Source organism: Notolabrus celidotus, chromosome 20 (assembly GCF_009762535.1).
Source record: "Notolabrus celidotus isolate fNotCel1 chromosome 20, fNotCel1.pri, whole genome shotgun sequence".
NCBI classification, from domain to species: domain Eukaryota; kingdom Metazoa; phylum Chordata; class Actinopteri; order Labriformes; family Labridae; genus Notolabrus; species Notolabrus celidotus.
This window is the reverse complement of record NC_048291.1, coordinates 9,592,237-9,613,277: the sequence shown is the minus strand read 5'-3', so window position 1 is coordinate 9,613,277 and position 21,041 is coordinate 9,592,237. Positions and strand designations below refer to the sequence as shown.

Below are 21,041 nucleotides of genomic sequence, written 5' to 3'. Positions count from 1 at the left end.
AAGGTGGACGAACATGACGAACTGTGACTGATTCTTCACAGGGCAGGAGGAGTAGGAATGGCTTTAAATGTGTTTGATCTCAGTTCAGATGTGAGGTTGATGTCTCAGCTACAACATGAAGCAGCTAAGGACTACAGTGACACAGGTAGCAGGATTCTCTGTGTGAAACTACAGCTAATAAAAACAGTCGTATGTTGGTCTACATGTGTTTGATGTACCTGACTTACAGTGAACACAACACGAGCAATCATGTCCATTTATAGAGAGATATATCTTTATTGTCCTTAGCAAGGAAATTTGTTGCCCCAGTGTGGACAAGCATAAACATAGATAATAAACACCAACCTAACCTCACAACAATTTATGAACATCATCCCACACATCTCATGCAAATCCACATATATGCCTTTTTCAGCCTTTTCATTCCACCAATTTGTTGGAATTGTTTAAAAGCAAAGCTCAACCACATTGTGAAGAAACTGTTTCTTTTCCATCTCACATTTGAAGACTTTAGTGGGAGGTAAACCCAGAACCATCAGACTGTAAGGCATCAGCCCTATCCACACCACCTCAGTGCTGCCTGGCAATGCATGCTTTTTTTTAAATATTTTCATTCCATAATTTTGTTGACGTAGTTTGAAAGCTCAACCACATTGCGAGGGAAGTGTTACTTTGCCATCTCACATTTGAAGCCCTTAGTGGTATTTGAACCCAGAACCATCAGATTGAAAGGTAGCAGGCCTATCCTCAACACCACAGGGCTGCTTGGAAAAGCCTGCTTTTTTTTGGTCTTTTGATTCTACGATTTGGATATTGGATTTTGGATATAATGTGAGGAAAGTTTTTCCCCGCTGGAATTTGAACCCAGGACCCTTGCATTGAACAACTTTGCCTCTCTAGGTCTTTTCATTTATATCTTAATGGGACTTCAAAAGCACAATGTGTCTCTTTTGTGATGGAAACATTTCATGGTCACCACCAAATAGGTCTGTCCAGGATTTGAACATTAAACTATATCACTGAAAGAACGCATTACCTGCCACGTCACCATAAGCCTGCCTGGCAGTGTTTATCTAACTGAGATTAAGGTGTTTTTTATTTAAACATTTTATTGAGATACTTTAAAAGCATATTAGACAGTGTGAAATTTTTTTTCCCCACATTGAAAGCCACAGTCCAAGATACGAACCAACAATTATTTCATTGAAGATTGTCAGTGCTAACCACCGCACAATTGGCATAATGATCAGAGTTCTAATATGAAAGCATACCATCCTGTTACTGTTCCTAAAGTTATCAGAGTACATGTTATCAGAGTACTCTCTCAAAGAGTAGTCAAATTACATGTCATCAGATCACTTTTCCCATTTATGATGAAGACTTCAGTGACTTCAAAAAAGACCTGAGTATCAGGCCACATTACATATGTATCCTTTGTCAAAATAATATTATTTCCATCTCCTCTTCCATTCCTTCCTTCTCAGTTTAAAATTTGTGCAGGGACTCAGCTGAGTAGTATTTACAGAAACAGGAAATGACGTTGAGCTGTCGGTTTCTGTCCAATCAGAAACAAGACATGTCCCTACCCTTTCTGTTTTGTGAAATGTTGTGTTTTCTGTAATGTCCTCTTGTTTCAAGAAATGTTGTCGTCTTTTTTTTAATGTTGTGTTTTCTGTAACGTCTTCTTGTTTCATGAAATGTTGTCTTTTCTTTAATGTTGTTTTTTCTGAAATGTTGCTGTGTATTCTGTAGCATCTTCTTGTTTCATGAAATGTTGTCATGTTTTCTTTAACGTCGTCTTGTTTCTGAAATGTTGTTTTCTTTAACGTCGTCTTTTTTCTAAAATGTTGTCGTGTTTTCTTTAACGTCGTCTTGTTTCTGAAATGCTGTCATGTTTTCTTTAACGTAGTCTTGTTTCTAAAATGTCGTGTTTTCTTTAACGTCGTCTTTTTTCTAAAATGTTGTCGTGTTTTCTTTAACGTCGTCTTGTTTCTGAAATGTTGTTGTGTTTTCTTTAACGTCGTCTTGTTTCTAAAATGTTGTCGTGTTTTCTTTAACGTCGTCTTTTTTCTAAAATGTTGTCGTGTTTTCTGTAACGTCTTCTTGTTTCTGAAATGTTGTGTTTTCTGAAATGTTGTGTTTTCTGCAACATCTTGTTTCTGAAATGTTGTTTTCTTTAACGTTGTTGTGTTTTCTGAAATGTTGTCTCTGTAACGTCTTGTTTCTGAAATGTTGTTGTGTTTTCTTTAATGTTGATGTGTTTTCTTTAATGTTTCCTGAAATGTTGTTTTTAACATCTTGTTTCTGAAAAGTTTTCTTTTTCGTACTTGTTTCAAGAAATGTTGTTTTCTTTAACATTGACGTGTTTTCTTTAACGTTGTGGTGTTTCCTGAAATGTTGTCGTGTTTTCTTTAATGTTGACATGTATTCTTTGATGTTGTGGTGTTTCCTGAAATGTTGTTGTGTTTTCTGCAACGTCTTCTTGTTTCATGAAATATTGTCGTGGTTTATTTAATGTTGACGTGTTCTCTTAAATGTTGTGTTTCCTGAAATGTTGTGTTTTCTGCAACGTCCTCTTGTTTCATGAAATGTTGTCGTGTTTTTCTTTAATGTTGTCGTGTTTTTCTTTAATGTTGTCGTGTTTTTCTTTAATGTTGTCGTGTTTTCTGCAACGTCTTCATTTCATGAAATGTTGTCGTGTTTTCTTTAATGTTGTCGTGTTTTCTTTAATGTTGTCGTGTTTTCTTTAATGTTGTCGTGTTTTCTGCAACGTCTTCGTTTTATGAAATGTTGTCGGGTGTTTCCTGAAATGTTGTTGTGTTTTCTGCAACGTCTTCTTGTTTCATGAAATATTGTCGTGGTTTATTTAATGTTGACGTGTTCTCTTAAATGTTGTGTTTCCTGAAATGTTGTGTTTTCTGCAACGTCCTCTTGTTTCATGAAATGTTGTCGTGTTTTTCTTTAATGTTGTCGTGTTTTTCTTTAATGTTGTCGTGTTTTCTGCAACGTCTTCATTTCATGAAATGTTGTCGTGTTTTCTTTAATGTTGTCCTGTTTTCTTTAATGTTGTCGTGTTTCCTGAAATGCTGTTGTGTTTTCTGCAACGTCTTCTTGTTTCATGAAATGTTGTCGTGTTTTCTTTAATGTTGTCATGTTTTCTGCAACGTCTTCATTTCATGAAATGTCATCATGTTTTCTTTAATGTCGTGTTTTCTGAAATGTTGTTTTTCCCTTCAGGGCCACCGTACAAAGGGAAGGAAGGCTGTGAGCAAAATACTGACACAGCACAATGTTGTGTTCTGTACTTGTGTTCTGTCTTTTACAGACAAAGAAGACAATACGAGTTTTAAAGGTAAAATGTATTTTACACTGACACCAACAAAAATGTTACCTAAAAGGAGAAATCATCAGGCAAAAAAAAAACAAAAAAACATTAAGTCAGCAAGTTTCAAACAAAAATAAACCCCTCCTCTCAGAGTCCTGAGAGGAACTGTAATGGAGGACATGAATAAGATCCTCTCAGACCATCATCACAGGACGAGCCTCTTTAGCGCTGAGGTCAACTCCAGATGCAGCGAAGCCGGTTCCACCCTGCAGAGTACAAACAGAACACAGAGGTTATCTGACACATGTGAGGACGAAAACAGTTAATGAAACACACCGTCTGTAAGATCCAGGAGGAAGAATCTTTACTCAGGGGATTATCTAATCCAGAGTTAAAGAAAACTGTGTGTAATGTGTCTTTAAATTTCCCTCCAACACGTACCCTCTGCAGAGGAACGATGTCTCTCTCACTCATCTTGTCTCCGCTCACAGGATCGATCATGTCCTTCTTTATCAGCTTCTCAACACACTCCAGAGTCACCACGCATCCCCTAAACACACACAGCACAGAGAATGTGTTATCCAAATGTAATCATGACAGGCCGAGTGTGAACATATGAGAGAGGAGGAGGACGTCATGTCAGTACTTACGAGTTTCTGAGGACAGCACAGGGGACACTGTTACCCAGCACATCTCTGGTTACTGCGCACACATACCTGTCCTGAGGAGAGAGCACACACACACCTGAGACTCAGTGAACAACATCTAACAGCACATACAGCTCTACCTGAAGAAGAAGTGTGTCAGTAAATAATCAGGCTTTTCCTCTTAATTCAGCAGGTTACCGTCACATGACCATCAGGATGTCGTGGTTTAAAATAGCTTCTCACTGACTCGCACTGACCTGTCGTGTGAGCAGAGCGACTCGTTCCAGGCTGGGGTCCAGCCGAGTGAATCTGACTGTAATCAGCTCGTTCATCTTTAAAGGTCGCCCTGACATCGGACACAGCACCACTTTACTCTGACACACAGACACAGAAAGAGAGGTAGGGGTCAGTTAGCCACAGCCAATCAGAGGGCTCAGTGTTCAGATCCAGGTGCCAGCATGTGTGCTGTCTTTATCTGAGTCAACATCAAACAAAGAGACACAAGATAATCAGAGAGATGATTTACTGACATCAAACACCGGACAAAAACACCATACAGACAGTGTGTTCTGTCAGTCTGATGCTCTCTATAGGTAGAGAGGAGTATTACAGCAGCTTAACTTTAAACAGAGAACAATATGATGTAGGGATGTACATTTCAAGTATTTTCCGAGATCGATCTATGGAAACGTTAAAAGTCAATTATCGATTAAATTAAATGCGTATTATTCTTATTTTTATTTTTTTTCATCCCCTTTGGTCTTAGAAGTATTTTACTTATTGATTACTCTTATTATAATATATTGCCACATTACTACTCTTAGTGATTGCTAATATTATTATTATTATCTTTCTTTTTTTTTGTTATCTGTTTTTTTTTTGGGTTGTTTTGTTGTTTTATTCTATTTTTTTGTTTTTATTTTGTTTTGGGTTCATTTGTTCCCCCTCTCTTCTCTTGTTTTCTCTCTCTTCACAAGTGTATAAATGTGTCCTTCCATGTTTTGTAATGTTTGTACTTGTTAGTATGTCTGTATCGACTACATGTATATACACTAATTGGTGAATTATAAAAAAAATTTAAATCTAAAAATTTAAAAATAAAAAAAATAAATAAGAAATAAAAAATAAAATGTGTTTTCCCCCGAATCTAATTTTTCTTCACGACACAATGTATATAATTGACAGTATGGAATAGCTAGGATCTTATTGAGGTGTTCAAAATGTTAAACACGCTGAATATCAACGTGTGGAGCAGGGTCAATTAAAGAGCGGGTCAATTAAAGTGAAGGCTCAGACTACAACATGTGGAGTCCAGTTTTCTGTCTACTCATTCTTATTGAGAAAAATAAGCATGTGAACGTGGTCAGGTGTAAGCCGGGAGCCCAAGCGGGTCGCAATCAGTCCGGTGGCGGAGGAAAAAAGCGCTCGTGGAGACGTGTCACTCAGCCGCAGTGTCTCTGTTGTGTGCAGTCAGCTGATTCACATCGAAACATGCTTTAAACTTAAAACACCTCCCTGATCGCTGAATTAAATATGAGACACATGATGTGTGTTCCACGTAATATCAAACCGAAACAAAAAAATGTGTTCGAGTTAGTTCTTAACAATCAATTAATCAATAGTCAATTAATTGTGAACATCCCTAATCTGATGTTGATCTTATGAGATCAGAGGTTCAGAAGCTGGTGTGGCTTAATGCTCCTGAGAGGTGCTGTACAGTTTCTCTGAGCTATCAGGTAATACTTGAAATGTTTTGACAAACAGAAGAAGCCTTTCTCCAACTAACGTTTTGACTATTTCAAGAATATCACCATCACTTTTAAGATCCTGGTAGTTTAAAGTTTCTCATTTGAGAGGATAAAGGATTGTAGAGATTGAGGGAAACAGTTGAGCTGAATTTAGCAGCAGCTCGGGTCGCAGCTCTTGAAAATAAAAGATAAAAAGGAACACTTTTACTAACATGAAGCTGCTTTTTTCATGTTTTAACTGGTTTGAATCACTGCAAACTTTTTCATCAACAGCTCAGCTAGCAGCCCCTCCTGACATCTTGGGCCTGCTGTGTCAGAGAGGCTAAACAATTTTTAGCATGAGCCTGCCTTTGTTCAATGTTATCATGTCTTTAATTTATTTTCAGGTTAAACTCAACTCTCAACTCAACTTTATTTATATAGCACCTTTCATACATAAAAAAAGTGCTTCACAGAATAACAGAGAGACGGAAAACAACAGCAATGATAAAATTATAAAAAGGCATGATTATAAATGAAATACTTGAAAATAAAATAAAATCAATACAGTAAAATTAATAAAATAAGTAATAGTGGAAGGAAAAAGTTAGAAATAAGGTAGCATTAGCAAGATCAGGTGATTACAAGAAATAAATACATAAATAAATAACTAAATAAGATCAATAAATGTTAAAGCAATGATTCAAATAATAATGGTTAAAATACTAATACAAATAATAAAAATAATGCAGTCCAGGGCTAAAAATAAATTACTCCAAATTAAAAAGGTAAGTCTTAAGTTTACTTTCAAAAACGAAGAAGAAGAAGAAGAAGAAGAAGAAGAAGAAGAAGACGACACTCTTAAACCTAAGGGTTTGGATTCAGCCTAATGGTTAAATTGCATTCCCATGTATCGACCTGGGTTCAATTCCAGCCTGCCGCCCCTTTCCGCATATCATTCTCCTGGTTTCCTAGCTATCCACTGTTCTCTCCTCTATAAATAAAAGGTGTAAAAGGTTCAAAATATAGCTTAAGTGGTAGAAAACTCTTGCACCTGTTAATAAGATGTATCCCAAAGTTCAATGGATTATGGATTTCACATTATCATATTCAAATGATCATATTTTTTGTAGAGGACACTCACTGGTTTCTTGAGCTGGGTGGGTTTGGCCACTGGAGTCAGACAGGGGACCCAGAAACTGGGCAGACTGGATAAGGAGGAGGAGGAGGAGGAGGAGGTGGAGGCGGAGGAGGAGGAGGAGGTAGAGGGCGCTGATGAAGATGAGGATGCGGAGGCAGAGTCTGTCTGGCTCTTCTCACCTCCGGAGGTCTGTCCTAAAAGAGAAAGTCAGCTCTTAAATCACATTTTTATTGTCTTTACCTCGCGGATAATTGTTTGGATTACGAGTAGAGGCGAGGAGGATTTATAGAGTTTCATTACACACAGCAGAGGAGGTGGAGACTGTTCCCTTACTCCTGTCCTTTACACACAAGAAGAAGAGTGCAGACAACAAACTATGGCATTTAAAGGTCTTGGCTGGTGTGATTTTGAAGGTTTGGAATCTTTATGACGAGCTGGACTAAACATGTTCTGATTTCAGCTCCATAAAGGAATAGTTCAACAATATAACCTGAAGTGTTTTCAGTGAACAAATGGGTCACTAGAGTTTGTGGATATGATAAGAACATGCAGATACCTGATGTGAAGGGGTTGATGGGTTTGGACACGATGCTGTTCTCTCTGCTCTTGAACCTCTCCATCCTCTCTCTCTCCTCTGACTTTGACTCCAGCTGACTGCTGCTCTTCTGAGCCTTTTTCTGCTTCTCATACGCCTGAAAAAGAAAAAAAAACATACATGAGCACATAGATTCTTTACTTTAAATCATCTGTATTCAGCAGTAAGAAGAAGCATGGAAGAAAGTGAATCTGCAGAAACAGTGAGTTAAGTTTAATACAGACTTCTTCATGTTCAAAATAAATATGTTTGAGTCGCATTGATGGCATGAGAATGTTAAGCAGACTCACTTTTAGTTGACAAAATTGACACAATCTTCATAAAACATTACTTCATCCTAACACAACTATTCTCATCGACTTACTCCAGATCCCTTATGTCCGTCTGAATCCATGTCAATGCAGCATCAACTTTTTCTTGTCGTGGCATCTCTACTAACACAACTTGACGGGTGTAGAGTCAGACCATGAGACGGTGCAGAGTGGATGCAGTGTGAGACTTCCTGTTCAGCTTACCTTCATCTTCTTGGCGATTTCTGTCTTCTGGTGCAGGATGTACTCAAGGATCGCCTGCTTCTCGTACAAGAATCCATCCTGACTGAGACAGAAACGACACAAACAGGGTTTATAGAACATGCCATGTCTTTGTGTGTGTGTGTGTGTGTGTGTGTGTGTGTGTGTGTGTGTGTGTGTGTGTGTGTGTGTGTGTGTGTGTGTGTGCGTGTGGGTGTGTGCGAGATACGTACGTCAGCACAGGGTCCTTGCAGGGCTGCAGAGACAGACAGCAGCAGTCAAAGTCTTTAATGGCATCTTTTCCCAGTCTGATGCTCTGAGTGCCATAACCAGATGACGCTTGGGGGAAGAGAAGTTAAATATTGATGAGACATCTGAGGATGTCAGCTTGGACTCAAGGAGACACTAATATATATATATATATATATATATATATATATTTCGCATTTTCTGGCATTTAGAGACCAAAATATCAATAATCAGTAATCCAGAGAGCAGTAAACTCATTAAATAGCATTAAAGTAGATATTAGTTTCAGCACACTTTAAAACAGACTTTAGTTTATGTTTTACTTTACTTCATAGTCCCAATGTGGGGATGGCTTTCTCTTTTTCTTTTGATTGAATAAATCATGGTAAATTATTCAAAAAAATACAAAGAGAGGGGTTCCTCCTTATCTGATCAGAATTCTTCACTTTTGGTATCTGCATCAAACAATGCAAGTCCGATGGGGTAGGAGTCTATAAGCAGCCTTTTCAGTGACTAATGGGGTCAGACAAGGTGGAATTATGTCACCTATCCTTTTGAACTTGTACATGGACAATCTGAACAGCTCAAAGCTCATAAGACTGGGTGTATGGTGGGGAATAGACTTGTTAATCATCTGATGTATGCTGATGACTTAGTCATCCTGTCCCCTTACAGTGCCTGCTTACAGCAACTGCTCAGAATATGCTCTAGCTATGATGTGCAGCATGACATCAAGTTCAACAGAAAAAAGAGTGTTAGAATGATTGTGAAAGCCAAGGATGATGAGAAGAAAAACTTTCCTTCTTTCTGTATATCTGATCAAGTGCTTACTGTGGTGGACAAAGTCAAATATCTGGGTCATATTATCAGAAATGACTTACGTGATGATGATGATCTGCAGCGACAGTGCTGTAAACTATGCACAGGCTAATATGCTGGCACAAAAGTTTCCAATGTGCACAGATAATGTTAAAACAGAGCTTTTTAGAGCTTACTGTACTCATCTTTATACTGCCCATCTGTGGTGCAGTTACAGTAGAGCTAAAATGAAAACGCTTCAGGTAGCGTATAATGACACATATAGAATTTTCTCTAAACTACCAAGATGGACCAGTGCAAGTTTTATGTTTGTATCCTACATTTCATGCTGTACTGAAAAATTTGATGTATAAATGTATGTGTCGCTTCGCTGATTCAGAAAATGAAATTTTAAGGGAGCTCACTCAGCCCACATTAAGTGACACAAGGTATTTGTCTTGCTTTTGGAAACATTGGAAAAAATGCCTTGTTATGCTTTAATCATAATTAATGTGTAAATGGTTGTCATATGATCCCTTTATTTCTTGCTGGACATGTATTTTAATGATTTTTTGTCTTTTATATTACTGTTGTGCTGATATGGACCTATGGGTCTGAAATAAAGTATATCTATATATCGATGTGCTTTGAATGTGGAGGCAAACTATCTTAACAATGATTAAAACACTGCCTGAGTTCTCCGCCTTCAGACCATCCTCACCTGTGTCTTTCTTCTTCTCGTGGTAGGTGTACACAGCTCCAGCAGTGCAGTTTTTTCCGTGTCGAGTCATTTTATTTGAGTTTAATCAGCTGATCTGGAAGAACGAGGAGAATGTGACTATTAGCTCGGATGCTAACATAAGCTCGTAATCACAAATATAATAACACACAAATTGAGTGTAGACGTATAAAAAAAGTAATGTACAAAGAATACTTCAATACCAAAGTTATAATTACCGGTGCTGTTAAATCTGTAGAAACAAATGTGTTTAAAAGGACCAAATAGCCAAACAACAAATACTTCTCCTGCTTCCGCTTCTACCTCCTTCTTCTTCTTCGTTTTATTCTTTGTCCGTTCTCACATCACTGCCGCCTGGTGGTTCTCCTCGGTATTGACGGTTTGAAGGGCAAGGCAAGTTTATTTGTAAAGCACCATTTATACAAAGAGCAAGTGCTTTACACAGTTAAAAAAAACAAACAGAACATTAACAATCAACAAAAACATACAGAAAACACTTCAAACATTACAATTTTATATGTGGCCACTTATGTTTGATCTACTCTTCCTCTCTCTGTCAACTTATGTAACTTAACATACACAGCAAATAGTGTTGGGTCTTATTATTCATTAAAATTAGGAGGGATTATTCTAAATAATCACTGCTCTGGAGTCTGTAACTTGCAGAGTCTTACTGTCCCGCCCATCCTTCCCAAGGATTAAGACTCACACATTGAATCTTGTCTGTGTCGAGTTGCAGCCCGAAGCTGGCTCAGACCTCTTGACACCCCTGCAGGATGCCCTTATGCCCAACGTTTAATTGTAGATCCAATATCTGGTTAATTCCATAACGCCATACCTTGTCAGAAAATATCCAATTTAAAATATGACATTAAAGGTGACATATTACGCTCTTTTTCATCAAAATATATTGGTCTAAGAGGTCCCCAAAACATGTCTTTAAAGTTTATGCTCAAAAAAACACTTTGAAATCAGATTTTGGCATGCCTGTAAACCCTCTTTTACAGCCCTGCTCAGAACACTCCGTTTCCTCTCTCACCACGCCCCCTCAGGAAGTGGATGTGGCCTCGGCTCTCCAGCACGTTAATCCGATGTTTACCTGTTGGCTGAATATACACGGCTGCTCACAGACCCGCTTTACTTCAACGCTCTGAATCTGATCCAGAATCTTATCCTGACTGAGAGACACCTGCTGCAGGACCTTTCTGAACGATTGGTCACACAGATTTAGTGTTTCTTGTTGTTTTATTTGTCAGTATGTCGACGTGTGTCTTGGTACACAGCTACTAACATGTAGCTATGTGGCTATGCTAACTAGCGCTAGCCCTTTTCAATGAAAAATAAAAATTCATCCACTAGATCTTCAAATCTGCAGACGTGGGGAGTAAAACCGACCTTTGTGTTTATTAAGACAGCCTACCACTAGCATGCCTCCCTCCTAAGCTCCTTGTTAGCACACTTTTGTGCAGGTAATGAAAAACGGAGGAGGAGTTGAGTTGTATTTTATACAGTCTATGGGCTGAACAAGCTCCGAGCTCTGACTTCCGTTACAGACCGGATGGCATTGTGACGTATGAAAAACACTGAAAATTGAAACGGCTCGTTTCAGCACACATTTACAGAAAGGTGTAGAAATCAGAACAGGGGCAGAATGGATTTTTTCACTTTCGGGGGGTTTGAAGACATGCCAGGGAAACATATTTCAGGTAGAGAACCATTAAAAAGTCGATTTTGCATGGTATGTCACCTTTAAACAAACATAGGCATGAAAACATAAAATATTTTAAAATCTAAGATCACGAAAGAAAGTAAGTTCAGTTACAAAACTTCATTAAAACTCAGTTTGTTAAAATAACTTAAAAGTTTGTAGTTACAGAAATAAAAACTAAAGTTTAAAAATGGGTTTGCATCAATTATTGAGCAGTGTAAGCAGCAAAAAAAACTTCTAGTTTCAATAGTTCACCAAATTTGTATGCTTTTTCTATCTGCTATGTTGAGACACTTAGCAGGCACGATAATGTTTTATGTGTTAATAATTTTCAACTAATTTTCCATTTATTGTCTATGATTGTCTGCTCCTCGGTACACATCAGGTGTGGTCAAACAACGAGAACAGATCATGCAAAGACTTCAAATGTTTTATTATCATGAGTTGGCAATATTCTGACAATAGGGTTGTGTTGCAGTTGCAGGTGTAAATATTTTTCCAAACTCGTTTTCAATAAATCTTACATGTTTATTTACTTTTTGCTTGATTACCTGGACCCTGAGTCTGGAATATCCCATCCTGTCTCACCATGAGCCTTCAGATATTTAGATAATTTAGGAGTCTAAGATGTAGTGTAATGCTTTCAAGTTGTTTAGTCCTGGTGAGAATCCTTGAAGCTGCATTTTGAATGAGTTGTTGCAGATTTTTTTGTGGGTGGCTGTGGCTCAGTGGTAGAGTGGGTCATCTCTCAATCAGAAGGGTAATTCCAGCTCCCACAGTCACATGCCAAAGTGAGCTTGGGCAAGACACTGAACCCCAGATTGCTCCTGGAGATACAATCAGTGGTGTGTGAATGCTTATGAATGGGATTATTAAATACTGTAGCATCCTTTGCCATCAGTGTAAGAATGTGAGGAGGCGTGTAAAACCACTTTGAGAGGTCAGAAATGCTAGAAAGGTGCTATAAGAATACAATTCCTTTTGGGAGGCCAGTGACCATTCAGTAGTCTTGTCTACTTGTTATAAAAGCATGTGTTAGTTTTTCTGCATCTGAAGTTGACAGAAAGAGTTTTGAGATATTTTTACAAACTTAAGACTCTGGCATGTTTGTTAATCACATGTAATCATTTCTGTTGTGAGACGATCAAAAATCAAAAGTTCAGCCTGAGATTTATTGTGTTTGGACACAAAGCTGCTCCTTTGACTGAACTTTCCTCCCAGCATAAATCACAATCAGATCAAATATAAATATGTTGGTGTGGTTTTGTTGCAGGTACATCAGAGACACCAGAAATGGTGATATGATAAAGTTTGTAGATTGGACTCAGACTCTCAGACTGTCAGACTGCTCTGATGTTAGCACAGTTTGTTTCTGTGTGAGCAGCATTTCCTGCCTATGTGACCATGGATTTCCTGTCAGCAGATCACTACACCCTGCTCTGCACACACAACAACACACAACTTTGACTGTCTGCTGCACACAGTGACCTGGAGCTGGAATAAAAGAAACAACTATCACAAATGAGTGAACTTTTTTTACCGCTTTGAGAGGAGAAAAACTTTTCTTTTTGAGTCTGTCTATGTGAAAATGAGGCTGCTTCAAGGCCAGAAAATCTAACTTCCTTTAAGATTCAACTGTTTAATTGTTTCTGCCTCAACACTCAGAGAGCTCTGTTATCTAACTGTGGGGTGATCTGATCCCAGGATGGAGACAGGAGAAATCAGGAATCATGATAATCAGGGAGGAGTCCGATTTTCCTGCTCTGATAAAAAACCTTGCTGCAGACCATATAAGGTCAGATATGCCGGGGTCGGGGGTTACCATGGCAACACAGCTATAGAGTGTGGAGTTAATGATGTGGTTTGAGGGGTGGTGGTGGTGGTGGTGGGTAAAGGATGGTAGAAGAGATAAAAATGTGGGACTGGACCTCCTTTATAAACATCTATCCCCCATAGAGACCCCCACCCTGCGTTTATCAGAGCACTCCTCCTCATCCCTCCATCATTATCACTCCATCAGCATCACCCCCCAACACACACACACACACACACACACGCACACACACACACACACACACACACACACACACACACACACACACACACAAGCACACACACACACACACACACACACACACACACAAACAAACAAACACACACACACACACACACACACGCACGCACACACACACACAAACACTCTACACCCAGCTAAGCCCCTCTGAGACCTCCAGCGCTTAGCGTCCTGCTGCACGTTGAACAGAAATCAGATTCACAGGCATCAAAAGTTTGGCTTTGTAACTTTTCTGTTCTTCGCCAAAAATGTTTCAATCATTCAAGATTTTTTTACTTCAAAAAGAATATTTTTATTTGCATTTATACATTTTTAAAAAAATGTTTTAAATGCAATCACTGTTGTCTTTTGTGTTCCACAGAATCAGAATCAGAATGCAGTTTATTGTCATGTAGGCTTGACACGTACGAGGAAGGTACCATGATGTTTAAGTGAAAAAATGATGAACATCAAAGCACATGGAATAAAAATAGAAATGTATAAAATTAAAAATATTTTGAATACAAATAATATGTCTGTTAAAAACCTTAAATAGAACTAGATCAAGATTTTACTATGAAAACTGTATAAACAGAGCATAAGATATATGCAATGGAGAGCTCTGCATTTGTGCAGGAAGGTGCATGATGATTGGATGGCAAAGTTTAGCAGTACAAGTATAAAAAAGGGAAGACAATTTTTTATTCCAGTGTCCGGTGTGTTCATGCTGTCGAGTAGATTATTGTGGGGAGAAACACTTGGAAAATCAAACTCTCATTTCTTTAGACTCTTAAAATAATATACTCTAATTGTGACTCCTCTCATCTGATGCCGGTGAATTTGTGCTCTCTTTGCATAAAGTACAGTTAATCTGAATAAGGTGCAATTCAAGTTAAAGTGTCGTGTCTTAACAGCCCGTGATGTGTACATGTAGAATTAACTTTGTGACACTGGCCAGCTTGGATAGTAATTAGATTTATTACAATCAAACAGCATCAGCATCAGTAACAAGCATCACGACTGCTTGGAGGACGACCGGGCCAGATGAAGTCGCTTGTCCTCTGTCTCCAAAGTTCGTCTTATCAAGGGTGTAGGTGTCGTCACAACACACACATATATGGACATCTCAATACCAGTACAACATTAGCTGCTATTTGACTCCATTTCTGAAAACCTTGTTTTGAACATGTCAGAGATGTCAACTGTCACTGTCAATCAAATTTATTGTCTAGGTGAAGGTGATCTTCTTTTATACCTTCCTAGAGACTTCTGGAGCCATTCTACAATAACAAATTATTGAAGCCACCTGAAGTTATTTTAAACAACACAGACTAACAACATATACTTAATCTTATGTGGTTAAATATCAGATACTTCAAAAGCTCCTGTGAGGAGTTTTTAGACGTACAAAACAAACAAGACTATCAGCAACCAGATTGACTATTTCTATCAACTCTATGACCTGGAACTGCTGCGAGGAGGACAGACAATCGACAGCATGCTGGAGAAACCGCCTTTCTTAACATTTCAACAGGAAATAATCACATTCAGACACATTTAACTGTCAAAAGAAAGCAGGATATGACTTTTTGTCAAAAAAACAACCATGTTCAGGTTCAGATCAACGTAGAGATAAGAAGGAAATCTTTGCCCACAGGGGACACCAAAAATCAGCACAAACCAGTTCCTTACTGCAGCTTTGAAGCTCAGGCTGTAGAGCAGAGATCCTGAGTGCTGGAGGGATGAATCTCTGATTGATTATTGGTTGAAAGCGTGTCGATATCGTTCTGTTACAATAAAGCTTTTAACGACATGTTTGAAAAAAAATGCAAGAGTTGATCATTGATGTTTTTCAATGATCATGCAGAGGGGCGTTCAACTGAAAGCCTTCACAGTAACACATGGCAGCAGGCCTTCATCAAAACGCTTGCCCAGTTAGGATAAAGACATTTAAGCAGATGAAACGTAACATTTAAAAAAATACTAAGGCAGATATGTTAAAAATGAAAAATGAATGTGCTGACATTTCGCAGAATACACAAGCAGGACTACATGGGAAAGTGTTCAAAAAAACGTTGAGATCCATAAACCAAGACAATTCAAGAAAAGGCGAGAAGTCCAGTCTGCATTCAAACCAGGATATGTTTTAGCTTTTGATGTATTTATCCATAAAGATTATCTTTGTTATCTTTTAATTCTTAAAGTATGATGATATTTATTAGCTCCTTTTATCAAATCATGCACATACCCCGAAACACATTGTCTTCTGCAAGATTAACACCTTGTGTCTTGTGTGGTTTTTCATGCAAATCAAAGTCTAAATGTTGATCTGCTCCACCATCCTCAATGCAAAATCATCATCTAACCACACCACAGGGTTTTGTTCACTGAAGTTTCACTGCAGGACTCATCCATGTGTTCTTTACCTGCAGTCCTCAGGCGTTTGAGGACAGAGTGTGTGAATATGATAGATTTTATAATAAGAACAATATAACAGAGGCACATATATTTCAGAATTCAACACAATCATCAGTGAGTATTTTGTTGTTGACCCTCTCCTGACCTCCTCTCTCACATCTGCATCTCTTTATTCCCCCTTCTCTTCTCTCATCTACCCCCTCCGGTGGTTTCTGGGTGTTTGTTGTTAGTTTCCTGTCACACAGGAAGTGCCTCACCCTGCCGCCTGCCTCCCCATTGGCCCGTGATGAACACTGAATTAATTTAGGAGGGGGGAGACGGAGAGGGGGAGAATAGAAAGAGGGAGCAGAGTGTGGACAGGGGAGGACAAGTGGACGAGACGCTGCAGAGGACGGACGGACGGACGGACGGACGGACAGAGATCCACAGAAGTATGAGTGAGAGAGAGAGAGCAGGAGAGGTCTGAGTTTGTGTGTGAGGGGGGCGAGTGTGTGCTGCAGGAGGTAAGTGTGAATTCCACACACAGAAATACACACTTTATAAAACTGCATGTTTGAGGTTTCACTTTGTATTCTCTCCTGTTTTTTTTTTTTTAATAACAAGAAAATATCCACTTAAATTCACTCTGTTGCTGCTTCTGCTTGTTGCAAGAACTCTCTGAACTTTAAAGTATTTTGTTTTGAGCTCGGCACGATTTGATCTTCAGTTTGTAGAGAATACGATCTGCTGACGGACCCAATCTTTTGTTCCTGCAGTGTTATTACACACTGATATTGTTCTCCTGTTCTCAGTCCATGTTCCTGTCTGTCTCGGGCCGGTCACTCCCAATCCTTGTACCAGTGTCTGATCCTCAGAGACGCTGTGCAGGGTTGGGGGGGGCTGTGCTGAGGTCTGCTACTGCTATGAGCTCCATTATTTGTTCAGTTTGATTTCTGAATTTGTGATAACATGTGTGCATGCTCAGAAATGACAGAAATTAGCTATGCATGACCTCATTTGTATTTTCTGTTTTGAATATTTGAGGGTATCCCCTTCAGATGCAGATTTAGAAACCCAGGTCCGAGGTCTAACAGGTTGAGGACTTTGTTTTTTATCTCTGATGAGAAGTTCCTCCTGGAGGCTGATTATTATTTTAATGACAGTTAAACAGCTCCCCTATCTTTAGGTGTACCTTCATACGGTCATATATTTTACCATCGGCTTTGTATGGAATCTGTGTGCTGATGTTTTTATGTTTCTTGTCTTTACAAATTTCCCATCAGGACAATAAAGTTTCGTTCAAAGTTGAAATGAAGCCGATAGTCTCTCTCTTTCTTTATCTAGGGCAGGGGTTCTCAAACTTTTTGGGGCCAGGGACCCCTTACAGGTGGGAACATTTTCCAAGGACACCCTCATAATTTTAACATCGCTTAAGCACATGCTTGCTACCATTTGCACTCTTATATGCATTTTGAAATATTTGTCTTGTAAAACTTAGTAATCTAAATACTTCAGACCTGTTCCACAGTGATAGACAGATAACACTTCTCCATCTGTGTTTTCTGGCGGATGTGTTCCTCTCTCTTTCGCTGGAAAAAGTCTTTAATTTTGTTCTTATATTCCGGTCGATCAGATGTCGCTTTAGCTTGGCTGGCTTCATAGCTTTGTTCGCTGGCACCTGAAGACACATGACGCATTTTGGTCTCCCATTACTGTTCTCAATAAAACCAAACTCTATATACCTGTCGTCATATTGTCTTAATTTAGCTAGCTTGGGCTTAGCATCACTTGACGATGTGAACTGATTTAGAAATGGCTCCATGCTTGCGAGGTAGTAAGCAAAGCTAAGTAGTAGCAGGAACAGTTGTGACCGGAGAGATATAATTATTTCATGGACCCCCACGCTAAGGTTCGCGGACCCCCAGGGGTCCTAGGACCCCACTTTGAGAATCACTGATCTAAGGAACATAAAAGTAAGATCACAAAGTAAGAAGTCCACACCTGTCACCAAACGTTTGGGAACAACCAAAAGTGGCTGATAACACCCAAAAGTGGCAGAAAAATAGATCTGATAAAGTGCACACTCGTCCTCATTCAACAAAAATCACATTGACTGTTATTTCTGAGAGTGTAACACTCTCCTGACGTGTGTGATCAGATTTGATCAGATGTGGTTTAGCCAAACAGTCGTAATCACGTTTTACTCACTTGTTTGTTTCTGGGGTGTTTCCCACAGCAGAACAATGTGAAGACTGCACACTTTTAACTCCTCTGAGGTTGACAGAACATTTGTATTAATGTCAAAGCCAAGTATCTGATTGATGAATTCTCACAGGCTTTAATGTGTGAATCATGTTGGGTGTTTCTATAGATGTGAATGAATCAAAGCGAAGATCTGAACCATCATTAAAATACTGTCTGCATTTGAGGCTTTCTAGGGGCAACCTTTTACTTAGAGTCTTTGTAACTGGAGCAAATAAGACATGAGTCTGTGTGGCAGAAATCAAGCAATATATTTAGGATACAAAGTCCTAATCCAGATTATTAAGTATTTCCCCAAACTGATCTTTCCAAATATTTAAAAAATGTATCTCCATTCTGCATGTTAATCTCATTTTTAGAGGAAGATCCAGCTTTTATTTTTCGCAGCAGAATCCTATAAACAAAGAACTCTGCAAGTTAAAGAGGAAATTCATCTCTGTATTTGTGCAGGAAACATGCTCTGTGAGTGTTTTCATGCTTTACAACTGGTGACAACAACCGTCCTCCTGGGTGATCTGGACGCATGTGGACAGCCTTAACTGCAGGTAAACACACCTCAACTGTTCAGGACTGATTGAGATCAAGTCTCTCAGACCACTTAAGGAGGTGATCTGGGATGCATTAATCCACATCCGTCAGGCAGTGTGGACACTCATGAGTCCCGGGCCACATTACAAACCACTCACTTAGTGTTGTACTGCTCGAGATTGGTCTTGGTCTCGAGACCGGTCTCGAGACTACTTATTTAAGGTCTCTGTCTCGCCCTGTCATTACTGTGACAAGAGAGACCCCCCCACATTTCTCAAAACAGAAAACTTGAATCAAAAGGGAAGGTTAAACTAACAATGGCGAAAACCAAATCTTGTTTGTTGCTGTTAATTGTATTTAAAGAAAACTTAAATTAAATAAACAGAAGTCTTTTATTTTGTTAACTCTCATGCAATTTTTCATTGATATACAGTATATGGTCTTGGTCTTGTCTCAGTGCACTCTGGACTCTGTCATGTCTTGGTCTTGGTTAATGTGGTCTTGACTACAACACTACACTCGATTCTTTACCAGGGCCCATTTAGTTATTCTTATTCATGAATAAAAGTAGAGTGTACATGTCCGGTCGAGGCAGATGTGTGTCTAACATGAGTCTGGTTCTGCTCGAGGTTTCTGCCTGTTAAAGGAAGTTTGTCCTTGCCGCTGTAACTTGCTTAATCCTGCAAAGTGCTCTCCTCATGGTGGATTATGCTGAGATCAGACTGAGTCCTTTCTGAAATATGAGACTGGATCTTATCCTGTCTTGGTGTTGGGTCTTTGTTAATAATTGAACATGGAATACGGTCTAGACCTGCTCTGTTTGTAAAAACGGCTTAAGATAACATTTGTTGTGATTTGTTGCGCTATATTGATGAAAATACAGAAATAACTGTCCATATTAATTCAATTGGAGGGAATGCACTTAATTTGTAATGAATCACAGGGATGATACAGGTCACACTGATCATGTTGCCCGTTTTTCACACCATCTATGATCAGCTCTGTCCCTCCTGATCCACCCTCCTGTGTGTGTGTGTGTGTGTGTGTGTGTGATTTGATGTTTTTGTTTATCTAATGAAGGTGAATCAGGCTCTGTGTTTATTTGCATTCATAGCAGGAAGGTGAGATCTGATCACATGTCACTTGAGGCATATTGGCAGATGTGTTCTAATGCAACGTGTGAGCGCCTGTGATTTGATATCCATGGCAACACTAGGTCTAAACAAGCCCTGTTCTAAAGAAGCTGGACTTTGACTCCTGAGGTAGACATGCCCTGAAACATACCTGCATATTAACAGGCTGATCTGAGGTCAGACACGGGGCTTGCTCTTTAGTAGCAGTAAATTACTTTTCAGTCGTTTAAAATACATGTTTTAGGATATTTAAGTGCTCAGAAAGTCTCAATTAGCTGGATCAGGATCAGCTCAGGTCCACCTGAGCTCGAAGCAATAATCAGAGAAAAAACAGTTGAGCTCTTCTTTTAACATGCACAAAATCAGCAGTACTTCTGTTTCACACCTGAGGCCGTCAGACAGCGACAGCAGAGTGGACAAATAAAGCAAGACTGACATCTGGTGGAGCGGAGTACAAACTGCAGCAGACAGCGACACATTTATCACAGAAACAGAGTGGGAATTCAAAGAGAGGAGTGTTTAGAGATTTCTTTTTTAAACTTCTTGTGTTTTAACTGAAATTATTTGATGTTATGTACTTTGTGTTGTGCTATTTAGTACGTTCACCTAAGAATTCAACCAGGTGCTTTTAAGACAGACTAAAAATAATTTTCTTTAAATGAATAAAGACTTTCAGGACTTGTGTTACGGAAAACAAAGTTTCCAAAGGATTTTGCCAAGACATATTAATAAAAGTAACAATTATTAAATTCATTTTCTGGGTTTGTAATGTGCTAATGTACTTTTATCAACAATCAAACTGAATATTATCTATCTGAGAAAGCTGAAAAGTTGGTCAATAAAATTGGACTCATGATGTAGATTATTAATATGATTACAATCAGCTTTACTAACGATTCTCTCAAGAAATTAAATTACTTTTTTAGGGAAAAAGAAATTATGACAAAACTAAACCAATGAAGAAAAATTGTGTCCAAAAACAGGGTGCATATTAAATAGAATGTAAACATTTATAAGATAGCACCACTGATCAACTACATGATATTAATGCCTACCCCTAATCATGGTTCTCGCAGAGATTTAAATTGATTCAATTTGCAGTAAACACATTTTGATACTTTGTTTAACCATCCTGTTATGTTCTTTTTTCTGGGACAGCAATAATGTTCCTGGGTCAATTAGAGGTGTGAAAAAATATCGATACAGCAATATATCGCAATACTTATA

At 38.7% G+C, this 21,041-nt stretch overlaps 1 protein-coding gene across 4 annotated transcripts; it reads right to left on the bottom strand.

The window, feature by feature from the left end:
• Positions 1-2,942: 2,942 nt before the first annotated feature.
• nosip (nitric oxide synthase interacting protein) lies at positions 2,943-10,140 on the bottom strand. 4 transcript variants are annotated; one of them, XM_034712077.1, is made up of 10 exons: positions 9,952-10,088; positions 9,716-9,809; positions 8,181-8,286; positions 7,951-8,032; positions 7,397-7,532; positions 6,844-7,034; positions 4,230-4,346; positions 3,976-4,046; positions 3,767-3,875; positions 2,943-3,591 (listed from the first exon to the last, which is right to left on the bottom strand). In XM_034712077.1, exons 2-10 carry the CDS (start codon positions 9,783-9,785, stop codon positions 3,520-3,522), a joined length of 954 nt encoding a protein of 317 aa, XP_034567968.1. In that variant the 5' UTR covers positions 9,786-9,809; positions 9,952-10,088; the 3' UTR covers positions 2,943-3,519. The 4 variants fall into 4 exon arrangements, with proteins under 4 accessions (XP_034567968.1, XP_034567971.1, XP_034567970.1 ...); XM_034712080.1 differs by having other exon boundaries at positions 3,462-3,591; positions 10,037-10,140; XM_034712079.1 differs by having other exon boundaries at positions 3,462-3,591; positions 10,016-10,100.
• Between the last annotated feature and the right edge of the window lie 10,901 nt (positions 10,141-21,041).